At 35.9% G+C, this 24,655-nt stretch overlaps 1 protein-coding gene across 2 annotated transcripts in view; it reads right to left on the reverse strand.

The window, feature by feature from the left end:
- Positions 1-2,576: 2,576 nt before the first annotated feature.
- Positions 2,577-24,655, reverse strand: part of LOC131146482 (uncharacterized) — a 34,950-nt gene continuing 12,871 nt past the window's right edge. For both annotated transcript variants that reach the window (XM_058096113.1, XM_058096114.1), the window contains exon 7: positions 2,577-3,149. In XM_058096113.1, the coding sequence (XP_057952096.1) occupies positions 2,862-3,149 (288 nt within the window). In that variant the 3' untranslated portion in view covers positions 2,577-2,861. The remainder of the gene's footprint in view (positions 3,150-24,655) is intronic.

Here is a 24,655-nt window from a genome sequence, read left to right on the forward strand (position 1 = left end):
CAATTAAATAAAGCCTTTAGCCCTTGTAAGTTAATAGGCCATTCGAGATTTAAGAATAAAATCAGAAAGAAAATTCTGTATTATTTTTCATCCGTAAACCTACCCAAATTTGACAAAATTCAAGTTAACCCATATTTGGATCTTGGGTAAGATTTGCTTCGTTGGTGGGGAGGATCCAAATGGCTTGTGGGTGACATTCATTTGTGTTTTGGGTTGGATCTGGTGGATCTGTTTAGCAGTTGGAGGATCCACTCCAGTTGATCCAAGTGGATCTGGGTAGACCATCAAGGATCAACTCAATCAGGGAAGCTTGACCCGACTTCAAACTATTTGTTCCCTAGGAGAAGGCTAATATGTTTAGAAAAAGCTAGGAAATCTTAAGGAGAGGAGCTTGAGGCTGTGAAATCCGGGCAAATCTAGATCCATGCATCTGAATCTGAGGATTAACCCCTGTTTGGCAGCCAAGAAAGTGTGAGAACAGAAAAGAAAATGGGGGTTGGGGGCTGTTCGTTTAGATGCCAAGAAAATCTAAAGAAAAGAAACTGAAAGAGACAAAAAAAAAATAAGGTGAAAAACAAATGAAAGAACAAAAAACTGACCCTGAGGATCGCCAGAAGCCACCACACTGCCAAGAACTGCTATGGATCAGGGTGTTACATGCGCCTGTTGCACCACCAAACTCCTCTTTCTCTCAAAGTATCCCCCACGCAGTCAACACACCGTCACAGCATGCGGATTGGAGGGCCCAATGCTTCAACTCAAGTGACGATTGAGAGAGTATAATAAGATGATAGGTTAATATATGTTTAACAGGGTCGCTACTAATGTGTAATTTTCTTAGTTATGGTTCAGTCTACCTAACTACAACTGATATATTGGTCTCTAACTTAAACATAGATCCAAGAAATCAATAGTTTGGTTTGTGCAATCAGGAGTGGGTTTCAGAGCATGGTTATACAAAGAAAAGGTATCAAAACTCCCTCACACGCCCGTTCCACAAATAATACCTAATTAGTAATATTTACTTCTGAATTCAATCCTTCATTATTACAGTACTTTCCAGTTTATTTGGTTACCATCCTTTATATTTTGAAAAGTCTCACAAATGTGGGGATTATTCTCACTTAGGGAGGCTCAAAAGGATGAAGTTGCCCCACTTCTGAGTTTTGTCTTTGAGTTCATCGAGGTGTTTTTCATATTCACTCAAGAGCATGCGTTTGAGGAGACAAAAAAACAACAATAAATTCTAGTACCTAAAGCCCTAGTCATTAAGAGATGATATTAACAACAAAGCCATTAAAAAAACAAATTAAAACACAAGGAAAATAAAAGATAAAATCTATTAAAACACAAGGGAATAAAACCTCAAAAGCAGCATTTTTTTTTTTTTTCTTCAAAAAAAAAAAGAAAGAAAGAAATAAAAATGTAATGCAAGGTTATAGTGAGCAAAGTAAAAAATAATAATCCAATGGAAATAAAAGAAAAAAGATCTTTCTGGATTCCAATTTAGCAATACAACTAAAAATGAGGGTAGAAATTTAATTTTTTTTAAAAATATCTTATTTTGTTTTTCTTATTATTATTATTTTCCAAATTTTCAAAAAAATAATCAAGAAAAAAAAAATTTAATAGTACTAAAACTTTTTCCCTTTTTTTATTATAAGTAGAAAAGAAATTAAATAAAATAGAATAAAAACCAACCAAATCATACTGAACAATTTGAGAACGTCAAACGAGTTGAACCTGTTCAAACCATTCCAGTCAAAGGGGAAAGTTGATGTTTGCTTGGAATCAGGGTAATCAATCATCATGTGGTCAATGGTCGGTTTGACAGATCACTTTTACATCAAAAAGGCTAGATAGAGAGGCCTGCATTTGTGATGGGTGTGTGTATGTGTGTGTGTGTATGTGTGTGTGTGTGTGTGTGAGAGAGAGAGAGAGAGAGAGAGAGAGAGCTCAGTGGTGCGAAATGCACACAGCGGTCAACAGCAGCTTTGCAGCTTCTGACAGCCCCCAGGTGAGTTATTTCTTTCCTTTGATTTATTTTCTTTAATTTTCTCTCATTTTCTTTTCTTTAGATTTTCTCAGCATCCAAACAAACAGCCCCAAAACTGTTTTCCTTTTCTGTCCTCACACTTTCTTGGCACCAAACATAGGTTAACACCTAGATTCTCACTGCATGTCATCTAAAGAAATGCCTATGAAAAAATATTTGCAAAACACCATAGTGATGCAAGAAAAACCACTCCAAATGAATGGGTGAGAGAGCAGCACTGACACCCTTAAAAATTATAACATTCCTGTCCAACCAAATGCACCAAATCATGGCAAAAACAGTGGCCCTTCCCATGGCCTCTAAATTTGACATCACAAAAATCATCAACCTCTCTCTCTCTTCTTTCTCTTCATTTACCATTTTCTCAATCTGGTTCACCATCACACGCCTTCAGGGAAACTCCTTATGGGCGCTTTCACCAAAAAAAAAACAAAAAACAAAAAAATTGCATCTCATGTATTAATACAATTTTTTCCTGATAGAATATGTATTAGTACATATAGATAATAGCTGGTTAATATACTAGAAATGGAACATTTCTATTTGTTTCATGATTGAATGAGAACTGAAAAGTATGTATGACACACACAAGCTTAAAAGTATAAATGAGAAAAAGAATGATTAGATTGACCACTTGTTATATCAACAAGCAAGCAATTTGGGAAATACAAGTGACAAAGAGAGTTGACCAACAGCATAAAGAAGGGAACTTTTGGGCCAAAAAATTTACCTAGCAGACAAGCAGCAGTAAAATTTCTCATTTCATGGTTTCTCCAAGGGGCATGGGAGGATTGGAATATTGCTCTCAAGTTCTCCCATCTACATCAAACCCAGCCCCTGTCCAGCCAGGTTCTGCAGACCCCCTACTCTTTTGCACTGCCCCAAATCCTTTTCCTCTTCCTTGCATCAAATTTTTCTTCTTTCCTCTTCCTTCTCCCACAACAGGAGAGAGTTGATTATGCCCATTTGTAACTGGATCAACTCCACTGTTTCCCTGTTTGGACAGATTCTCGGCTCCTCCACCAGCCCGCTCTGATGTATGAGGAACTGCAGAAGCTTCCAGTGCTGTGCTACCATGTACAGGTCTCATTTCCTAAATGGGATATTGAATGCCATATTATAGAATCATCCATGCATATGTGCATGCAAGGACCCATGTCAATGGGGAAAAATAAAAAAATATATATGCATGACAAATAAGGAATATTGAGCATATGTGAAAACATTTATGAGAAACATAATTTTCAGTTTGGCTTTTCTACTTGCAGAAACCTCATTCCCTCCACCAAAAAAGACGGCGCATGCACACACACTCAAAGGGGGGAGAGAAAAACCTACAAGAGAAAGAGGGAGGGGGGAAGCGAGATAGATTTGAAATAGATGTGTTTGATGGAGAAACCAGAAATGATATTTGCTTTGCATATGTTATTAAGGAAATTCATGGCATGCAAATTGGCTGACTAGGTAATAAAAAATTATGGTTCCGTCACAATACATTGGCGGTATTGAAAATCTATTGTTATTCTCTTGATGAAATGAAGAAAATAGTAATCCAAAGGCGCACATACACACCCACAGAAGGGGCAGGAGAAAACAAAGCATGAAGGATAAACACATCCAGATCATTGACACAAGAAGTGTGCATGCATGCGTACAAGCAAGCAAGCAAGGAAGAGAGAGAGAGAGAGAGAGAGAGAGATGAATAGATGAGTTTGAAGGAGAAATCCAAAATGATATTGGCTTTGCACCTGTTATTAAGGAAATTCATGACATCAAAAGTTACAATGGCATGCAAAAAAAAAATTTATACAATGGACAGCTGGGGCACCCACAACATAACTCCCCCCAACCCCACAACCCACCATGCCCCCCTTCCTTTTTGAAAATTGGGAAGAATACTCATCCTCACAAAGAGGACTCAAACCTTGGACCTCCTCAATCCTCGGAGGGGGGCAGGACATGAACCACCAGGCCAAAGCCCAGGTTCCAATGGCACACAAATTTGCTTACTAGGTAATAAAAAATTATGATTCCATCACAATAAATTGGCAGTTGTGAAAATCTACTGTTATTCTCTTGATGAAATGAAAAAAATGATAACCAAAATTGAACCCCCCCCCCTACCCCTCTCTTCTTTCTCTATATATATCTACGTCAAAGTAAATTCATTCAGTGCACCCAAAGGACACCAAAAACGGAAGTTTACAAAATACAAATAAAAAAAGTGTAACCTCTTAAGGAAATAAGTTTCATGGTTGTTTTTAAGAATGTATAATGTAGGACAAGAAGCAAGACCTTGGGAAGATCCTTGTTGGAGAATAATTAAGAAGAGTTGGCCCAAGGAATTTTTGGGCTTTGTTAGTAGTTTATTATGTGTTTATTTTGATTAATAAAATATTGTGTGTATTTGGGAGCTTGCTCGTTGTATTTTGTGTATTCTAAGGGTATGTTTGTAATGTAATGTAGTATTAGAGGATTCTATGTAATTTCCATTGATATTTATGTTGGATGTTTCAAATTTAAAATATATATATCTATAATATTATATAACAATCGTGGGTTTTATTTTAATTAAGTATACGTTAAATTTATCATATTAGTTTTAACGTTTTAAAATATTAACTACTACTTTAACGGTTTCATATTTATGACACTGGAAGTTATATTTAATTTTACCTATATAAACTATGATCCAGCTTCATTTCAAAATATAATTTTTTCTTCTTCGAATAACTTTATATTCTACTCTTTCTCGAGATTTATATTTTGTTAGGTAACTAAATGATACTATATCACCTATAGCTCTAGTGTTTGTGAGTGCACACAAAACCGAGCCAGCTAAGTAATAATAGAGGTCATGCACGCAATGACTATATGCACCGAGAAATGTTCTCCGTAGGTGCGAAATCGGCTTTAAGGACAGTGGTCCTTTCACACCTCAGCTTTTGATAAGTATTTGTATTTTTATTTAATATTCAGTTTATTAGTAAATATTTTTTCCTTCTATTATATTTCCCAGTGTTTTAAAAGGCGTTCATAAGGCGCGCCAAGCCTTGAGGCGTTTTGGGCTTAAAACGCCCAAAGGCGTAATTGGAAAGGCAAAAAGCCTAAAATGCGTACGCCTCCGCCGGGGGGGGGGGGGAACTCGCATTTTATGCCTCAAATTGGAAAGTGTACGCATTTCAGGCTGGTTTGATTTAAAACATAAATTTAAAAAAAAAAACGGAACCAAAACCTATCATCTAAAGTCTAAAACCCCTTTCCCCCCTCTCTCGACGAAGCTTCTTCCTCCTCCCTCAACAAAGCTTCTTCCTCCCTCTCTCCCTCTCCAACAACTCAACGTAGCTCTCCGATGATTCCCCCAGCTCCTTCTCCCTCTCCAACACTCGACGAAGCTTCCGTAGCTCCGACGATTCCTCAAGCTCCTTCTCCCTCTCCAATGAATCGACGACTACTTCCAATGATTCCTCCAAGCTTCTCGTCCTCTCCGACGACTCCACGATTGCTTCCGACGATTCCTCCAAGCTTTTCATCTCTCTCCGGCGAGTCGAGGATCCCTTCCAAGCTTTGATCTGCCTCCGACGACTCCTTCAAGCCTCTCGTCTCTCTGCAGCAACCCTCTACAACCTCTCTGCTTCAAGATTTCATCTCAGTTTGAGGTCTTTGTTTCAGATTTCAATTTTCAGTTTTAAGTTCTTGCTGCAGCCACTGATTGTTCCTGTTCAATTAAAAAAAACATGTCTGAAGGTGATTCAAAGGGACAAAAAAAAGATTTTGTTTGGAAATACATAAAAAAAGTTGATGGAGAAAAATATTTTAGATGCAAATTTTGTGATCAAACTTGTAGTGGTACTGTCACAAGATTTAAACATTATTTGGCAGGTACAAGGAAGGGAATGAAACCTTGCCCAAAAGCTTTTCAAAACGTGAGAGATGAGTGCAAGATTGCTCTTGAAAAATTCCAAGAAGAGAAGAGTAAAAGAAATGAACTTCTTGAAGAGATTGGGATGGGTCCAGGAGGAGGGACTTAGAGTGCTATGTCTCCGTTAGTTGGAGATATTGAGCAGCAAAATAGTGGGAATGTCCTTAATCCTAGGACTAGAGGTCCAATGGATAAGTTTTCATTTTCACAAAACAAACAATCCACTCTAAACTCAAAATGGAAGAAGGAAGAAAGAAATGAAATGTGTAGGAAAGTTGGCCGTTGTGTGTTCAACAATGCTCTCCCATTTAATTTGATGGATGATGTATATTGGCGTGTTATGGTGGATGGTATTGCTATTTACGGGTCAGGTTTCAAGCCTCCATCTATGCAAGAGATGAGGACATGGATTCTTAAATATGAAGTGAAAGACATCGAAGGAATGTTGAAAGACCACAAAAAGCTTGGAAGGAATATGGATGTTCTATCATGGTCGATAGATGGACTGATGTTTGTTCAAGGGTCTTGATTAATTTCCTTGTGAATAGTCCTGCATGGTTTTTAAAATCCATTGATACTTCTGATTCTATAAAATATGGTGATTTGATGTTTAAGTATATGGATGAGGTGGTAGGAAGTTGGCAAGGAGAATGTTGTGCAAGTGATATTGATAATGCGAAGAACATGATAAATGGTGGGAAAAAAAAAACTCATGGAAAAGAGGGAGAAGCTCTATTGGACTCCATGTGCTGCACATTGTTTGGATCTCATGTTGGAGGATATTGCACAATTGAGGATCCATGCAACCACAATCCTAAAGGCTATGCAAGTTGTGAAATTTATTTATAATCATTCCTATGTACTTGCAATGATGAGGAAGCATTTCACCAACAACAAAGAACTCATCTGCCCTGTAGTGACGCGCTTTTGCTACTACATTTTTGACATTTCAAAGCATTTACAAACAAAAGCGAGTCCTTCAATCTATGTTCTCTTCAGAGATGTGGTGCACTTCTACATATGCAAAAATGCATGAAGGTATAAGGACTCGCTCAATAGTTTTATTTGACCAACATTTTTGGACTCACGTTGCTTATGTTATCAAGAGTGTTGTCCATCTTGTATGTGTTCTAAGGGAAGTTGATTCTGAGGAAAGACCAGCTATAGGGTTTCTCTATGAGATGATGGATTCGGCGAAGGAAAACATTGCTGCAATTTTTTATAGAAATGCCAATAAGTACGGACCCATTTGGAGAAAAATAGATTATAGATGAACTCCACAACTTCATCACCCTTTACATGCTGCAGGATATTATTTATATAAGAAGAAATTCTCTGATTGTGAAGAAGTGAAGAAAGAACTATTTGAATGCATGGAAAGAATGTTGAGATATGAGAAGGGGCTAGCTGTAGACATCCAATTGGATTTGTTTGATAATGCACGAGGGTATTTTGGGACTTGAGTGGCTGTTGACTCTAGAATGTTGAGAAGCCCAGGTAAAAATAATACTTCAGTAAAAATGAGTTAATTAGTAGTACTCTATCCTTGTTTATTCTTATAACTTGGAACTTAAACATGTTTTTTTCTTTTTTAGCTGATTGGTGGAAGCGTTTTGGGACAAAGACCCCAGAATTTACGAAGTTTGCTATTCGTATTCTTAGCCTGACATGTAGTAGTAGTGGATGTGAGAGGAACTGGAGCACATTTGAGCAAGTTCTTAGTTCTTACAAATGCCATTAATTATCGTTTCACTCAAATATGAAAATATCTTCTAATATCTAAAAATTTAAATGGCTTAAACTCAATTGTAGATTCATATGAAAAAGAGGAATAGATTAGAGCACAAGAGATTGAATTGTAGGATTTATATCCCAAAGGATATGTCCCACATGAATGATATGGGTCCCATATGAAGGGTATATGTCCCATGTGATAAGGATATGAATAGTTATATGGGTTAACTAAAGGGTTAGCTTATTTAATATGAGAAATTAATGGTAGAAGTTTGAAGAGATTCCTATACATAAATTAACTACTATTATAGGGAGTAGCTGAAAGGGCATGCTATACATCAAGTTAAGCTAAGGAAATGAGAGTTAAATGTAAGAAAAGCTAAGTTCATAAGCTCTATAAGCTCTAGGGTTAGCTATATGGTGATGTTAGCTGCAAGGAAAAGATAGGAAGAAATGAATTGTACTCTCTCTGCCTCTACTTCTCTAATCACCAGGAGATTTCATAGATCTGGTGAAGGAAGAAAAGAGAAGGGAGGAAAAGTGAGAGAAACGATTTCTTCAGATTCTCCGGGTGTCCTCTCGATCGATCTAATATGACTGATTCTGGTATGTAAAGTTTATGTCATGGTTTATTTATTTATTTTCAGCATAAAGGTAAAATAGATGTGAAGTTCATGATAATTGAAGATCCTTTGGCTGAGGTATATTTATGAAAATTTTCCTAACATGTGGTATCAGAGCCAGTTCAAATTATCATGAACTTCCTTCATTTAAAGATCGCTTATGGTTATTTTGTTTGATCTTATTATGGTTTTACGGATGAAATTTATGGGTATATTGTTTTCTGGAATCAAACCGAAATTACCTATACTGTTTGTTGAATTTTTTGAATGGTTCTGTGGTTAGAAAAATATTATTCTGGAAATTTCAAGGTTGCTGTTCGACTGACTCGTCGACGAATCTTATGGTCTCGTCAACGAATCCATTAAGGTCACTCGTCGACGAGAAAATATAGAGGTCTTATTTTTCTCAGAACAGTGCCTCATCAATGAATGTATGGTTTTATCGCCGAACGGGTGTTGAACACTCATCGATGAATGTGTCTACTCGTCGACGACTACAGATGAGTTTCCCCAGCAAATATTAACTCAGCCATTAAATAAAAATGCATGCATAATGTTTGTTGCTTGATTAAAGACAGAGCATTAACATGTTCTATAACATAAAATTGACAATGGAAGCAATATTATGAACTCATTAGTATTGGGTGAAAAGTTGTGATTATGTGTGCATGGGCTAGGGAATTTTACATAAAAGTAAGAAAGTAAAATTCTTATATTGGGGAATCGATTATCTGCTGTAAATTATGGATAAATCTTTGCTGAGTAAAGTATCAATCAATGTTTCTATTATGGTTAGCATGTTGTCACCAAAGCGATCTTGCTGATAAAAGTTGTAAACGTTGATTGAAATATAATCTGGCAAAGAATAATAACAGAATGGTTATTTGAATATTATGGCTGGCCCAAAGGTGCACCAACTTTCAAATAATCATTCATTTAATCGGGATAATTGAAGAATGGTAGTGAGATTGGGATGCCTGCCCAAAGGTGACAGACCAATCGAATTTTATAAATGTTATCAATTATGCCTGGATGAATGAAAATTACCAGTAAATGTACGGGTTAGTATATTGCATGAGTTGATCCAAAGATTGAACGCAATTTACTAATGAAAAGTTTAAACTCAAAGCATTAATGTAGTGAGTATTTTGTGTTATTGCAGTGTCTATTCCTATTTCATTGCATTCACTGGCTTCTTCTGTTCCAATCTTCAATGGTACAAATTTCTTTGAATGGAATGAATAGATTCAGTTTCACCTTGGTGTTTTGGAACTAGACTTAACTCTGCGAATGGATAAACCGGCTGCTATTACTGATGCCAGCAGTTCGGAGCAGCGAGCTTTGTATAGGTAATGGGAAAGGTCAAACAGATTAAGTATGATGTTTATGCGGATGTGTACAGCAAATAACATTAAATCAACACTTCCTCAACTAGATAATGCAAAGGAATATTTTAAGGCAGTGGAGGATAGATTTCGTTCAACTGATAAGTCCCTTGCAGGAAGGTTGATGGCTGAACTGACCACAATGAAATTTGATGGTAGTAAAGGAATGAATAAACATGTCCTAGAAATGAACAATCTGGCTGCTAGACTTAATACTCTGGGTATGAATGTTAATAAAAGCTTCCTTGTTCGGTTTATTTTGAACTCTTTGCCTCCTCAGTACGGGCCTTTTCAAATTCACTATAATACCATTAAAGAAAAATGTAATGTGAATGAATTGGCAAGCATGTTAGTTCAAGAAGAGGCAAGACTCAAACAACAAGGACAGCATTCAGTAAATGTCATGAGTCACCTAGCTGAGAGTAAAGGAAAGAAAACAAAGAAAGGTTAAAAGAGAGATCCATTGAAGGTGGCGAGTACTGCTTATGGTGGTGAGGCTCGCGGGAAGGAACATTATAGTCCCAAGTGTTACTTTTGTCGTGGCTATGGGCATTTAAAGAAAAGTTGCCCAAAACCTAAAGCATGGCTCGAAAGAAAATGTAAGTTTTTAACTTATGTATGTTTCGAATCAAACATGACACAAGTTCCTTCTAACACTTGGAGGATTGATTCTGATTGTACTGTTCATGTTTCCAATTCGATGCAGGGATACCTTACGATCCAGAGCGTAAAGGAAAATGAACACATAATAGTTTTGGGGAATGGAAATCAAGTGTCTATTATGGGTCTTGGAATTGTTCAGTTGTATCTTGAATCGGGTCATTGCTTAGACCTATTTGATACTTTTTATGTTCCAAATATTTCTAAAAACTTAATTTCTATGTCCAGATTAGACAATGATGGTTATGGTTCGTACTTTGAACATAAAGGTTTTCGTCTTATGAAAGGTGACTTATGTGTTGGCTCTAGTATTTTGTATGAGGGGTTGTATAAATTTAATCTTAATAAAAAGTTTGCTGAGACACTCCTCACTCTGCATCATAATATTGGAACTAAGCGTAGTAGAATAAATAAAAATTCTTCTTTCTTGTGACATAAAAGATTGGGTCATATATCCAGGGAAAGAATGGAGAGATTAGTAAAGGATGGGGTTTTATCACACCTTGATTTTACTGATTTCGATGTATATGTTGATTGTATTAAAGGAAAGCAAACTAAACATACAAAGAAAGGAGCCACAAGAAGTAAGAATCTACCGAAAATTGTTCATACTGATATATGTGGACCTTTTGACACACCATCTTTAGGTGGAGAAAAGTATTTTATCACCTTTATTGATGATTTTTCACGATATGGTTATATCTATTTATTGCATGAAAAGTCTCGTCCAATAAATGTTTTAAAGGCATATGTTGCTGAAATGTAGCGACAATTAGATAGAAAGGTGAAGATCATTAGATCTGATAGAGGTGGTGAGTATTATGGTAGGTATGATGGGATTAAACAATGTCTAGACTCATTTGCTAAATTCCTAGAACAGCATGGTATTTGTGCTCGGTACACAATGCCTGGTACGCCTCAACAGAATGATGTGGCTAAAAGGCGGAAACGTATTCTTATGGAAATGGTTAGGAGTATGTTGAGTAATTCCTCAGTACCCATTTCATTATGGATGGAGGCCCTTAAAACAGCAATGTATGTGCTCAATCGGGTTCCTAGTAAGGCAGTTCAAAAAACTCCTTTTGAATTGTGGACAGGAAGGAAACCGAGTTTAAGGCACTTTCATGTTTGGGGTCGTTGTTGACTTTTTGGGTCCTATCTCATTTTTGATAATGACAAATATAAGGTATTTAATGTTTTCCGAATTTGTATACAGGATCATATTGGCGAAATCTTATGGAGGCACATATTGACTTGAAGAAAAAGAAGACCAAAGTGTTATTTTTCTTTGTAATTGTATTTAGTTTTTCTATTTGGATCTGTAATAATTATTCCAAAGGTCTATAATAATTGATGCATATCATGCATAATAGGACTATAAGCTCAAGACCATAGATGGACCTTAGGGACCTTCGGTCGACCGAGCCAAGTTTTTTAGGCTAAGTTAAAATGCCTAAACCTTAAAAAAGACCCTAGGTCTTTACACTAGCACTTAGGTTTAGCCCCATTATCATATATGTTATCAGGGGAAATCATTTTTCAAAAAATAGGACTTAGATGGTAAATTGTCAAGGATTCAAGCAACCAAACCTTGGCGTTGAAAACACCTCGGTCGACCAAACATAGGAAGTCAAAATGTTGACTATGGCTCGGGTGACCAAACATTTTTGAACTAAACGTCCACGGTCGACCAAGACCTGACTTTTTCCAACAACTCGGGCGCCTGAACTTCATGTTCAAAATACCCTCGAGCGACCAAACTGAAAAGTTTGGCAGACCCGAACTTAGGTTCAGGCGACCAAACCTCAGACATTTTGAAAATCGCTTTGACCTCAGCCACCCGAACTTAACCTCGGGCACCCGAACTTCAAAAGTAGCTTTTCTGCATGTGAGTATTCGGGCGACCGAACCTAGGGCTCATGCGACCGAAACTCTCAGGTTAGCCTAATTTTTACTGCTGTTAATTGGGGTAAAACAGGGTTAATTTTATTAAACACATTTAAAACAAATTTTATAATTACCCTTGTGTCCCAACGGTCAAAATTTTTATGCTTGTCTATATATAGGTCTTCATTTGCAAAATTAAGACAAGATTAGGGATTTAATTAGCTAAAATTTTCTCTATATTTTTTAGAGAGCTTTTTCAAAATACAAAGCCTATACCCTCACATACTACTATTCCTTTGCAAAATCAATCCTTGTGAGAGTTATTTGAGTGGTTATACATTATTCTCATTTGCTAAGAAACTCTCATTGTATTGTATATTTGATTTTTGGATTGAGAGTTAAGCAAAGGTTTTTCCCCCGATTTTATTTAATAAATCTATGTGTGGAAAAAATATTGTAGCTAGTGAGTCTTTGCATCATTATTACAAGACTCATTGAGCTTGTATTTTTTAGTGTGCAAAAATATTTTCACAAACTCATTTTTTTGAATATCTCTTGTGCTTGAATATTGAGAAAATATTTTTTAGAGATATTTAGAATACTCTTGGTAGAAATCTTTGAACCCTAAACCGTGATTGAGATTTATATCTATACATAGTTTCAAAGATTAGCTTGCTGATACACTCTGGTACTTGATTGAATATAGACATTACTTTGAGTGTTGATTGCACACATATAACACCGAACTTATAGTTCTTACATTATTAGTGTGCATTGATTATACTGTGCTGAATTGTTGTACAAATCTGCTTATGTTAGAAGCACTTTTCATTGTACGAAAAAGTTTATCTAATTGTATTCCAGGCGTGGCCTGAGGGGGCGTTGATCCAGCCCAAAGGATCGGTAGGGCCTTCTCCACCCCGCAAGGAGAGTATGTAAAGGTTGAGGTCAGCCCTGGTAATTTAACCTGATTGTAACCGGTGCCGCTCCACCCGTTAAGTGAGCAATAGTAGTAATCCTCTGGCTTGCGAGCTGAGGCGGGGGCATAGGCAGTATTGGCCTAACCCCGACAACATATCGTGTGTGCACTTTACATTTCAGCACTTTACATTTACTGCACATGTATATTATTCTTAATTGTCTGTGAATGCTGTGCAAGATTTAATTTCCGCACATTATATTTATCTGCGCATTTGGAATTGCATAGACAAACCCTAGGTTGTGTATATACTGCTGCTGGATAGTTTAACCTAGGCGATAAATTTTTAAATTTCCAATTCACCCCCCACCCCTCTTGAGAATACACCAATTCCAACAGTTGTCTAGCAGAGATTAGAGTCTATAATCCAAATGAAAGTAAATTGGATTCTAGGGCTGTGAGTGGGTACTTTATTGGATACCCAAAAAAGTCTAAAGGGTATAGGTTTTACTGTCCTAACTATAGTATGAAAATAGTAGAAACCAGTAATGCAAAGTTCCTTGAGAATGGTGAAAATAGTGGGAGTGATGTATCACATAATGTGGTCACTAAAGAAATTCAGGTTCCTATACCGATATCTAGATCTTTAACAGATGTTGTTGTTCCTTTAGTTGTTGAACGGAATGATAGCATTGAACAACAATCTAATGATGTATCACTTCGTAATGAAAATATCACCGTTGAGCCAATTGCAGAACAATCACAAGAAATAGTATTAAGAAAATCTCAAAGAGTAAACCAGCTATTTCTGATGATTTTTTAATATATCTACAAGAGGCTGATTATGATTTAGGAACTAGTAAGGATCCGGTTACGTTTTCACAAGCCATTGAAAGTGATGATTCTGAAAAGTGGATCAATGCCATAAATGATGAGTTGAAATCTATGGAATAGAATAAAGTCTGGGACATCGTTGCTTTGCCTGAAGGGTTTAAAACAGTTGGGTGTAAATCTCTAAGACCAAACACGACTGTGATGGCAACATTGAACGATATAAAGCTAGACTTGTAGCAAAGCGTTTCACTCAAAGGGAAGGTATTGATTATAAAGATACGTTTTCTCCTGTGCCTAAAAAGGACTCTTAGAATCATAATGGCTTTAGTGGCTCATTTTGATTTAGAGTTGCACCAAATGGATGTGAAAACTGCTTTTCTAAATGGGAATTTAGATGAAGAGGTATATATGGATCTTTCTGAAGGTTTAATGATTAAAGGAAAGGAGCACATGGTTTGCAAATTAAAGAAATCAATATATGGACTTAAACAAGCTTCCATACAATGGTATTTTAAGTTCCATGATACCATCACGACCTTTGGATTTAAGGAAAATACCGTTGATCGATGTATATATCTAAAGGTCAGTGGGAGCAAGTTTATCTTTTTGATTCTATATGTTGATGATATTTTACTTGCCAGTAATGATCTTAGCTTATTGAATGATACCAAGATATTTCTTTCTATGAACTTTGAAATGAAAGATATGGGTGAGGCAACTTATGTGATTGGAATTGAAATATTCCGAGACAGATCACTTGGACTGTTAGGGTTGTCTCAGAAATGATATATCAATAAAGTCCTAGAAAGATTTCATATGACTGATTGTAAACCAACTCCTGCTTCTATTTCTAAAGGGGACAAGTTCAGTGCAAAGGATTGTCCACAGAATGAATTAGAAAAGAAAAGTATGGAAAATATTCCTTTTGCATCTGTTGTTGGGAGTTTGATGTATGCGCAGACTTGAACAAGACCAAATATAAGTTTTACAGTTGGGATGCTTGAGAAATACCAAAGTAATCCCAAAATGGAGCATTGGAAAGCTGCAAAGAAAGCCTAGAGGTACTTAAAAGGAACCAAACATTGTATGCTCACATATAGGAGAACGGATCAATTGGAGGTGGTTGGCTACTCTGACTTAGATTTTGCTGGATGCATTGATAGTCGAAAATCAACGTATGGTTATTTGTTCCTGTTAGCTGGAGGAACAATATCATGGAAGAGCGCCAAACAGACTATCATAGCAGCATCTACTATGGAAGCTGAATTTGTGGCATGCTTTGAGGCCACAATTCATGCTTTGTGGTTGCGGAACTTTATCTTAGGACTTGGGATTGTCGACAGTATAGCCAAGCCACTGAGAATTTATTGTGATAATTCTGTAACAGTCTTTTTTCTCCAAAAAACGACAAATACTCTAATGGCGCTAAGCATATGGAGTTCAAGTATTTGGCCGTTAAAGAGGAAGTTCGGAAACAGACAGTGCTTATAGAACATATAAGGATTGAGCTCATGATAGCAGATCCTTTAACGAAGGGATTGACACCAAAGGCATTTAAAGAACATGCTGATCACAAGGGTCTTTGTTGTAATCCTTGATGTATGATAGTGGATCTTTATGGTTGTTCTATAACATGTATAATAATATCAATAAAAGTGTTTCTAAACATTATTTCTATTTACCATCATTTACGTAATTATAGAAGATGGATTCCTGTTAAACAGAAATGGTCTTTGACAAAGACATTACAGGGACAGTATAATAACTTCCTATCATGGATCATAGTTAAGTGGTTTATTAGTATTGTGGTACATGGAAGGGAAGATGTCGCTCTAATGATATTTACCGCCATGACTCGTGCTAATGGGTTGCTTAATTATGATATTATGGTAATCTCATTGAAAAGTGTAAATAAGCTAATGTTTTGTGCACATTATGGTTATTTGTTAATCTATCTTAATATCATTCATATGGGCCAAGTGGGAGAATGTAGGATTTATATCCCAAAGGATATGTCCCACATGAATGATATGGGTCCCACATGAAGGGTATATGTCCCATATGATAAGGATATGAATGGTTATATGGGTTAACTAAAGGGTTAGCTTATTTAATATGAAAAATTAATGGTGGAAGTTTGAAGAGATTCCTATACATAAATTAGCTACTATTATAGGGAGTAGCTGAAAGGGCATGCTATACATCAAATTAAACTAAGGAAAGGAGAGTTAAGGAAGTGTAAGAAAAGCTAAGTTCATAAGCTCTAGGGTTAGCTATATGGTGATGTTAGCAGCAATAAAAAAATAGGAAGAAAGGAATTGTCATCTCTCTACCTCTACTTCTCTAATCATCAGGAGATCCCATAGATCTGGTGAAGGAAGAAAAGAGGAGGAAAAGTGAGAGAAACGATTTCTTCGGATTCTCCGAGTGTTCTTCTCGATCGATTTAATATGACTAATTCCAGTATGTAAAGTTTTTGTCATGGTTTATTTATTTATTTTCCGCATAAAGGTAAAATAGATGTGAAGTTCATGATAATTGAAGATCCTTTGGCTGCAATATATTTATGAAAATTTTCCTAACATGAATGCTCTAGTTTACATGAAGTACAACACCAAACTGAGGGAGAGAGCTCTAAGAAGTAGATAAAATAATGATCCAATATTGGTGCCGGAAGTAGCTTCAGATGATGAATGGATCACAGAGAAGGAAGAACCTATCCTCCCAAAAAATACTTTGGTTTGATGATGAAAATATCCTAGATGTTGATGCTATTAGAGCTTTGCCCGTGGTAGCTTTTGAGGGAGATGATGTTCAAGCAACACAAACTTCTGGTAGCTCGCATTCTAATCTTCCTAGCAAAAGGAATATTAGTGATTATTGTGAGAACTTGAGTACATGCATATCAATAGTCATTTTTGAATCTACTAATTTATAATTCTCCATTTCTCCTAACTCCTAACCTATAGCTTTATTGAATATCTAGGCACTCAAGACAAAGGCAAGAGGCCAACATTGGTCACAATTGAGGAAGATGATGATGTTGAAGTGGGAGAGGAGTAATTTATAAGTGGAAGAACTTAGGACTCTGATGAAGATCTTGATAGTTCCCTCTAAACTTTGTTGATTTAGATTTAGATTCTTAGAAATTAGAGTCTCGGATGATGAGACATTGTGATGCTTTAATTTGGCTTTTTCTCTTCTTTTTGTAAAGTTATGGCTTATTTTTAACATGCATTGTTTGAGTTTGTTAGCTAAAATTGGTCTATATGATACTTAAGAATTATGTTTTTATTTTTTTCTCCATTATTCTAAATTTTTTCTCAATTTTATACTATATATAATTTTTTTTATTTATTAATTATTTTAAAAAATACAATCCAACAATGCTTACGCGTCACCTTGCACCTTCGCCTTTTTAAACATTGATATTTCCAACAATCTTAAAGCAAAATTCATTTAGCACAATGAGAACAAGGCACATGGTAACAAATTTTTCTTGAACACATGAAATTTACACCTAACAATCTTGTCCTAATTTGTTGTGGTTGAGTTTTGGTGCTTTGATTGGGCACTAAATTTCGTATTGATGATCAAGACAATTTTTTGATTGATGCAATCATGATCTGCTGAAGTTGGCAAGAAATGTGTGGATCAAGTAAAGGGTTGATAAAGTAATGTATTTGTTCCTTTACTTAATACCATGATATAATCACCATCTCTTTCACTATTATTTAACTTAAATTAGCCTCTTTTAGTTTTGATTTTATTTTTGGTTTCAATTTTTTTACAACCTGTTAAATTGATATTATTTATATTTGCTAGAACTTTAAATGATATTTTCTTTTCCCATTTGTGTGTCGCACAACTTTGGGGGAGTCAAACAAGAGCATTGGAGTTGATGGTAAAATCAATTGCAATTGATGTCACAAATATTGTAGAAATTTTAGATCATTAATCTATAAAGCAATTTTAGTAAAAACAATTGCATTTAGTTTATTTATTTTGTCAAAAATGCTTTTAATTTGGTGTGTGTTGGTTAGTTTCATTTTGTTCTACAAGCGCTGACTGAGGTTTGGGATATGTAACCGATTCGGTTAAGCAAGAGGGTTTGACGTCTCCAATCTGCTTCACTGACATGTTCAATTTTTGATTGCCCAGCTCATTTGCATTTTCACCTAATTCTTATGAATTGTTAGAAGTTAGAACCTTCACACCTATTGTTTGGGTTGATTTATTTGAAAAATACTTGCATGATTTGTAAACCAAATCCAAGTTCATTTATGAAGACTTTCAATGGTAATAATCCTTTGAGGATGTCAAATAATTGTTGGTTATGTAAAAGAACTCCATCTATTATTGGGCATAGAGATAGTAATCCTCAAGCTCAAATATTATTACCTTCAATGGATGAAGCATGCATTTCAAGGGGGTAGAAAATACAGTTATATAACTCTTGTGAGTTTCATTATTTACTTATGTTTTTTAGATTTCTTTTTGGGACCATGTTACCCTTTTTCAAACTGATGCTAAATTTGTTTATAAAATGGGGAAAAATCTTGAGATTGTGAGGTTTTCTCTATGGATCACAACCTAACAAATAGTGGGATTTACAGTAATATGAGAATTTAAGTGCCCCCGCTATTTTTATGACTTGTTTTTAAGTGGTGGAAGCATATATGCATAAATGAGCTGACATTATTCTTGAATTGATTTATTATGAATGCTCCAACCATGTAAATGAACAGGATATAGTAAAGTAATTTCTTTAGTAATATCTAAATGTAAAATTTCTATTGTGGCATTAGCATTTTCAGTGGATCATTTTCTACTATTTTGTAGAAGACAATATTATAATATTTTGTCTTTCAATTCTATTACAAAAAATAGAATATTACCTATTTTTCCCATAATGAGGCGAATTCTCATAAGTCACACAAATTTATTATCTTTAGTTGTGGTATTCTTGTTCATTCATGAAAATGTGTGATGATGCACAAAAATGCAGATAAATTTATATACTCCATGATAGTTATTAATGATTTTTATGTCTTTGATAGGCAAATTAACAAGTGCAAATAAGGCATAATACAAGGAAGCAATGGTGTGGGGATGAAGTCACTTAGCCATAAAATTGCATGGAGAAATTAAAGTGTAAACACACATAAGTGTGTAAATTATTTATTTTTATAGTGCATTATCAAGTGAAACATAGACACGTAGCCATAGACGCAAAGCCATAGCATTGGCTTTGGTTAGTATATTTGTAGACTAACCTAAACTAATTGAATAGTCAAACTGGGCTATTTTTAGTGTGATCACAAAAATGTGGGGGTATCTAATATCAATATGATCATAATATGAGAATTGAGAAATAATTGTTGATTAATGATTTCCTTAACTAAAGGACTAGCTAAAAAGCTAATAGAAAATAAACATCGAGGGGGTTATATCTTAAGCATGGTTTTAAATCGCGGATGCGGGTAGCATAACGTAACGTAACAGTAACGGGTGTAACGGGAAGCGGGGGTAGCGGATGTTACATAACGAGCAGCAGGTGTAACGGCCGTGAATTTTTTTGAAGCATGCACAACCTAGTGCATATTAGCATACTTGCATGTTTTAAGCTTTTAGCCCTTCTTAGAAAGAGTTTTAGTGTATTTTGGATCCTTTAATTCGAGTAACTAAGTTATTTGGTAAGAGCAACTGGCTTACATGTGTTCTAACCCACCATTGATAGAAAAATTACGTGTGTGTGTGTGTATTTATACTTCTCATTGTTCTTATCTGTGATAAATTTTAATGTGTGCTAAATTAATTAATAGAACAAAATACATTATACACTCTATTAATCTATTAGACACATAAGACATACAAATAATACAAATATAAAATAACTAGAAAAGAAAGATCGTTGAAGTTGAAAAATATAGAACATAAATATCACATTACTAATATTATCAAAATAAAATATTTTCCTAACTAGTATTTTCAAATTGTTAATTAATGCATCTAGTGTGAGTATTTAAAGAAATAGTAAATTTTGTATCATTGTCATCCTCATTATAATATTTTCCCCCTCTCGCCACATGGTATATTGAGAATGATTTATGAAAGAGAGGGAAAAAGTGAGAAGAAAAAGTAACGGTTACATAACGGTTGTAGCGGCCCTTATGTAACGGTCGCAGTCCGTAACGGCTGCTACGGACGTGATTTTTCTTCTCACCGATTTCGCGGTATGTAACGGTATCGGTAACCCAAAAAACCGTTACGTAACGGCATTACGTAACGGTTGCGGCCCTTATTTAAAACCATGATCTTAAGCCCTTAACATAAACAACTAATGATGGCAACCCAACCTATGTGATTGGAGATCCCATGAATTAGGTTCAATGGATAATAATAAGTCATTGAGTAGTTTCTTGAGCACTACTATTTGTTTTGATCATCCCTATGGTGTTTTGAATGGTGCAACTATAACGATTGTTAGGTTGAGCCGTTGAGTTTATCTCCTAATAAATTTATATCCTTTGTTAGGTGGTGTGTTTAGTTATAGTTACACGCTTGATGAATTTACCTATGTGAGTGTGGAAGTAGGACCCACTTCCTATGAAAATTTACTGGGCTAGAACTTTCTACAACACTCATGAATATCCAAGTATGGTGCATGGCCTATTCATACCAAATTTTCATCCCCTTCTGACCACCGAAGGATCCTCAATGCACCGACCAAAACATCTCCAGCCATTAGCTCTTCGAAAACCCTACCCTCCCGTGCTTTTCTCATCACACCAACACCATTGTATTCCCCATTCCTTGATCACCCTTCGCCCCAAAAATCATTATTGGAAAGTTGCCGCCAGCAAGTCACATGCCCCAAGCACCAGCGATGCATGCGTGGAAAAGTTTTTTCCCCCGTCCTGCAACTTGCAAACTCACAAGGAATTGGTTTCCAGCCTCAAAGATTTGGATTTTTCCTCTGATATTTTTATCTGCAGCAAGGTATCTTGGTTTCGGACATGATATTTTACAAGAAAGTGATATAATCTGATTTAAAAGGCTAGAGATTTGATTGCCAACCTCAACAATCAGACCAAATTGCTGCCACTTGCTGCCATTTGTAAGTGGTTTATAAGGCTTTATCCTACTTGAAGATTGTTCCTTAAGAAATTGAGAGTGAAGTTTGTAGTTTGCATGATTAGATTGAGAATTGTGGGCAAATGTGTTAAGGGCTTTTGGTGATACATAGTTGCAGTGTATGTAAGTATAAATCCAGCAATATGGTGACAAATTATTGGAAAAATTATTTGGGCACAATCTCAAGCTTCTCCACACCTTTCTCAAGCGTGGAGGAAATGTTTGCAAAATCATCATTGATGAAAGACGCCCTATGAATATGGTTTATGCAAATGAAGTAACTCAAATGCAACTTCATCACCCAGAGCCTTATGAGATGTCTTGGGTTGATAACTCTACTATATATGTTTGTGAAAGATGTTTGGTTCCAATCCAAATGGGTGACTATTCTAATAACATTTGGTATGGTATCATACCTATGAACATTGGCCATATACTCCTTGGTTCTCCTTGGTCAGATGATTTGGGTGTGACACACGGACATGAAAATACATATGTCTTCCACTGTAATGGTAAGAAGATCATCTTGAAGCCCGCACTACCAACCAACCAAGACAAAGAATCTGTTAGGGTTACTCAACTTGAAAAAACTGCAAGGAAGAAAATGCATGTAGACATCCAAAGTCTTTCAAACATTCCTATTGTTGAGTATGTCATTCCCAATGCATTCATTGATGCCAACTCTCAATTCAAGTCTATGATGCTGCCAAAGGATCATGGTTTCTTGTATCAAGTATTGGCTTTTGAGATATCCAAGTTTGCTTCTTAATTCTGATCCTCCAACATTTCAAAATTCAAGGCCGAATTTTTGTAACTAGGGAAGAGTGATGTAGGACAAGAAGCAAGACCTTGGGAAGATCCTACTGAAGAATAATTAAGAGTTGGGCCAAGGAATTGTTGGGCGTTTTTAATAGTTTATTATGTGTTTAGTTTAATTAATAGAGTATTATGTGTATTTGGGGGCTTGTTTGTAGTATTTGTGCATTAGGGATATGCTTGTAATGTAATGTAGTTTTAGGGGTTTATATGTAATTTTATGTCACGAGGCTTTCTTATAAATAGTGTGTAAGAGTCATGTTTTAAGCAGTTATTGTTAAATTTGAATTGGAATTGAACGTGAGTTTTCCCCCTTGTATCTCCTCTCTTCCCCTTCCTTCCTCTCTTCAATTTCTTCTAATCTCTCCCATGGCTGCATATCCTTCATGCTGCCCTGCATCAATGTCATTTTTCACAGCAAATACAATTTCTCTTCCCCAGCCTATCCTGTTTCTTTCCCTTCAAATGCTCCAAAAGTCACAAAGAGACCATCTTCCATAATCTGTGATTGCCTGACTCACTCCACCATCCAGCTCAGTAACAAACTGAAGATGCTTTATGGGACTACCCACTCCACACAAAACCACTGCCTGAAAAAGCCCCAAATCTCCCCAGCAAAGTCAGCGTATGAGAATACCATTTTGGCTCTCTGCCTCTCTCCCCATTTTTATTTTTTTCGCATAAGTAACATCTATCAACAATAATAACACCTCCCTTCGTAAGGTGATCACCTATCAACAACACCCCCCCCCCCCCCGGCGCTCCCATGCAAAAAAAAAACACTTTCCTAGGTATTTATGGTTTCTAAACTTCTTCCGAAGGAAATTATTTTGTTTTCTGTACTAAGTTTCTATAAAGTTTGCTCAGAAAGCTCTCCACTTCATCAACCTCTGAGTCATGCACTTGTCTTCTAAAGGCTCCAGCTTCACACAGTGCATCTTTACCATTTGCACTTTGCAATACTAAACAGGCTTAGGTAAGAAACTAAGAATCTTTAAGAGTTGTATCCCCACACCAAATATCTAACCAATAACTTAATTCTGTCGCCAATTCCCCCCACAAGCTGTGGAACTTCAAGAAAAGATCCGTTCCCTTCATGATACCCTTGCACAGATTCATTCCATGGTCTGAGTTAAACTTCTTTTTTCTGATAAAAATGCAGAATTAACCTTCTTAGTCATCTAATCCGCCAAACCCTGACCCCAAATCATCTGGGCAAGTGTTCTTAATGATTTTTCTCCAGTAAGCTCCTGTCCTCCACTGAAAATCTCCAAATCCTCTTGCTAAGGAAGGCCTGATTGAAATCTTGAACATATTCACCCCTGAGACCGCTTCAAATCAAAGAAAAGTACACCTCAAATACCTGAGCTGCTCTTCCTCCTCACAGAAGATGATTGTGTGATCCACAAAATAGAGACAGGTAACAACTGATCCAACTTTCGTTGTCCCCATAAGCATCAGTGATAGAGCTTCTATAATAAGAAAAAACAGGTATGAGGACAAGGGGTCTCTTTGTCTAAAAAACCCCTATGGCTTATGAGGACAAGGGGTCTCCTTGTCTTAAAAACCCCTATGGCTATGAAATAACCCTTTAGGGACACCACTGATGATCACTAAGATTCATCCATTTTTCTCCACCTTTCACCAAAGCATTCTTAACAAGAGGACAGGACAATAGGAAGTCCCAACACTCATGGTCATAAGCCTGCTTGATGTACATTAATCATATTAGGCTAGACTCATTTTGTCTAATTTTGGAATCCACACATCCATTTTCCGATAGATAGCAATTAAAACTTTGCTTTCCCCCCCCACGCCCAGTTCGGTTCAAGAATTAGGGCTGAAACTGAAAGAAAATCCAGACCCTGAATTTCCCCATTTCCATGTTCAGTTTACATAAATAAGGGTGGAATCACATTCCAGCAGGAATACTAAATCCCCCATTCAACGGAAACTTAAAGATAGGAATTACAATTCCATTCCTGACTCTGTTTCTGAAAGATAATTATAGCCCTCATTAAATAATAATTTTAAAATTTTTAAAAAGTAAAAAAAACAAAAAAAAAAAGCACATGCCATACACAAACAAGTTGATCACCTCTCAACCATGCCACAACTAATAATAATAATAAATTAATAATAATGATGACAACAGCAAGGATGATAATAAAATAATAATAATAACAATAACAATAAATAATAATAGTAATAGTAATAAGTATTATTATATAAAAACATTAACAGAAATAATAATAATAACAACCACAATAATAAGAATAACAAAAACAACAACAAAAATAACAAAATAATAATAACAACAACAAAAATAATATTAAAGTTAAATAATATTGATGTACATTGTTTGTCCACAATCTAACTTAAGCTTTCACATAAAGTGGTATACTAACATGATATTAGAGCTGGTTACCAAGAGATCCTAGGTTCTAGACTTGAGACTTGTTGCCCACATTGTTTGTTTCTTTGTTAAGAAATTTTATCTTATTCCGTACAATGGATGTTGTTTATCATTTGCTTATCTCTCCATGTGCTATCAGGCTGCACGTAAGGGGGAGTGTTAAGGCTTGGTCTACATTGTTAGCCCACAAACTAACAACTTAAGCGTTTCGTAAAGTGGTATTCTAACAAATAATATAACAAAAATGCAAACAAAAATATCAATTA

The sequence above is a fragment of the Malania oleifera genome, chromosome 13 (genome assembly GCF_029873635.1).
Source record: "Malania oleifera isolate guangnan ecotype guangnan chromosome 13, ASM2987363v1, whole genome shotgun sequence".
Classification (NCBI taxonomy): domain Eukaryota; kingdom Viridiplantae; phylum Streptophyta; class Magnoliopsida; order Santalales; family Ximeniaceae; genus Malania; species Malania oleifera.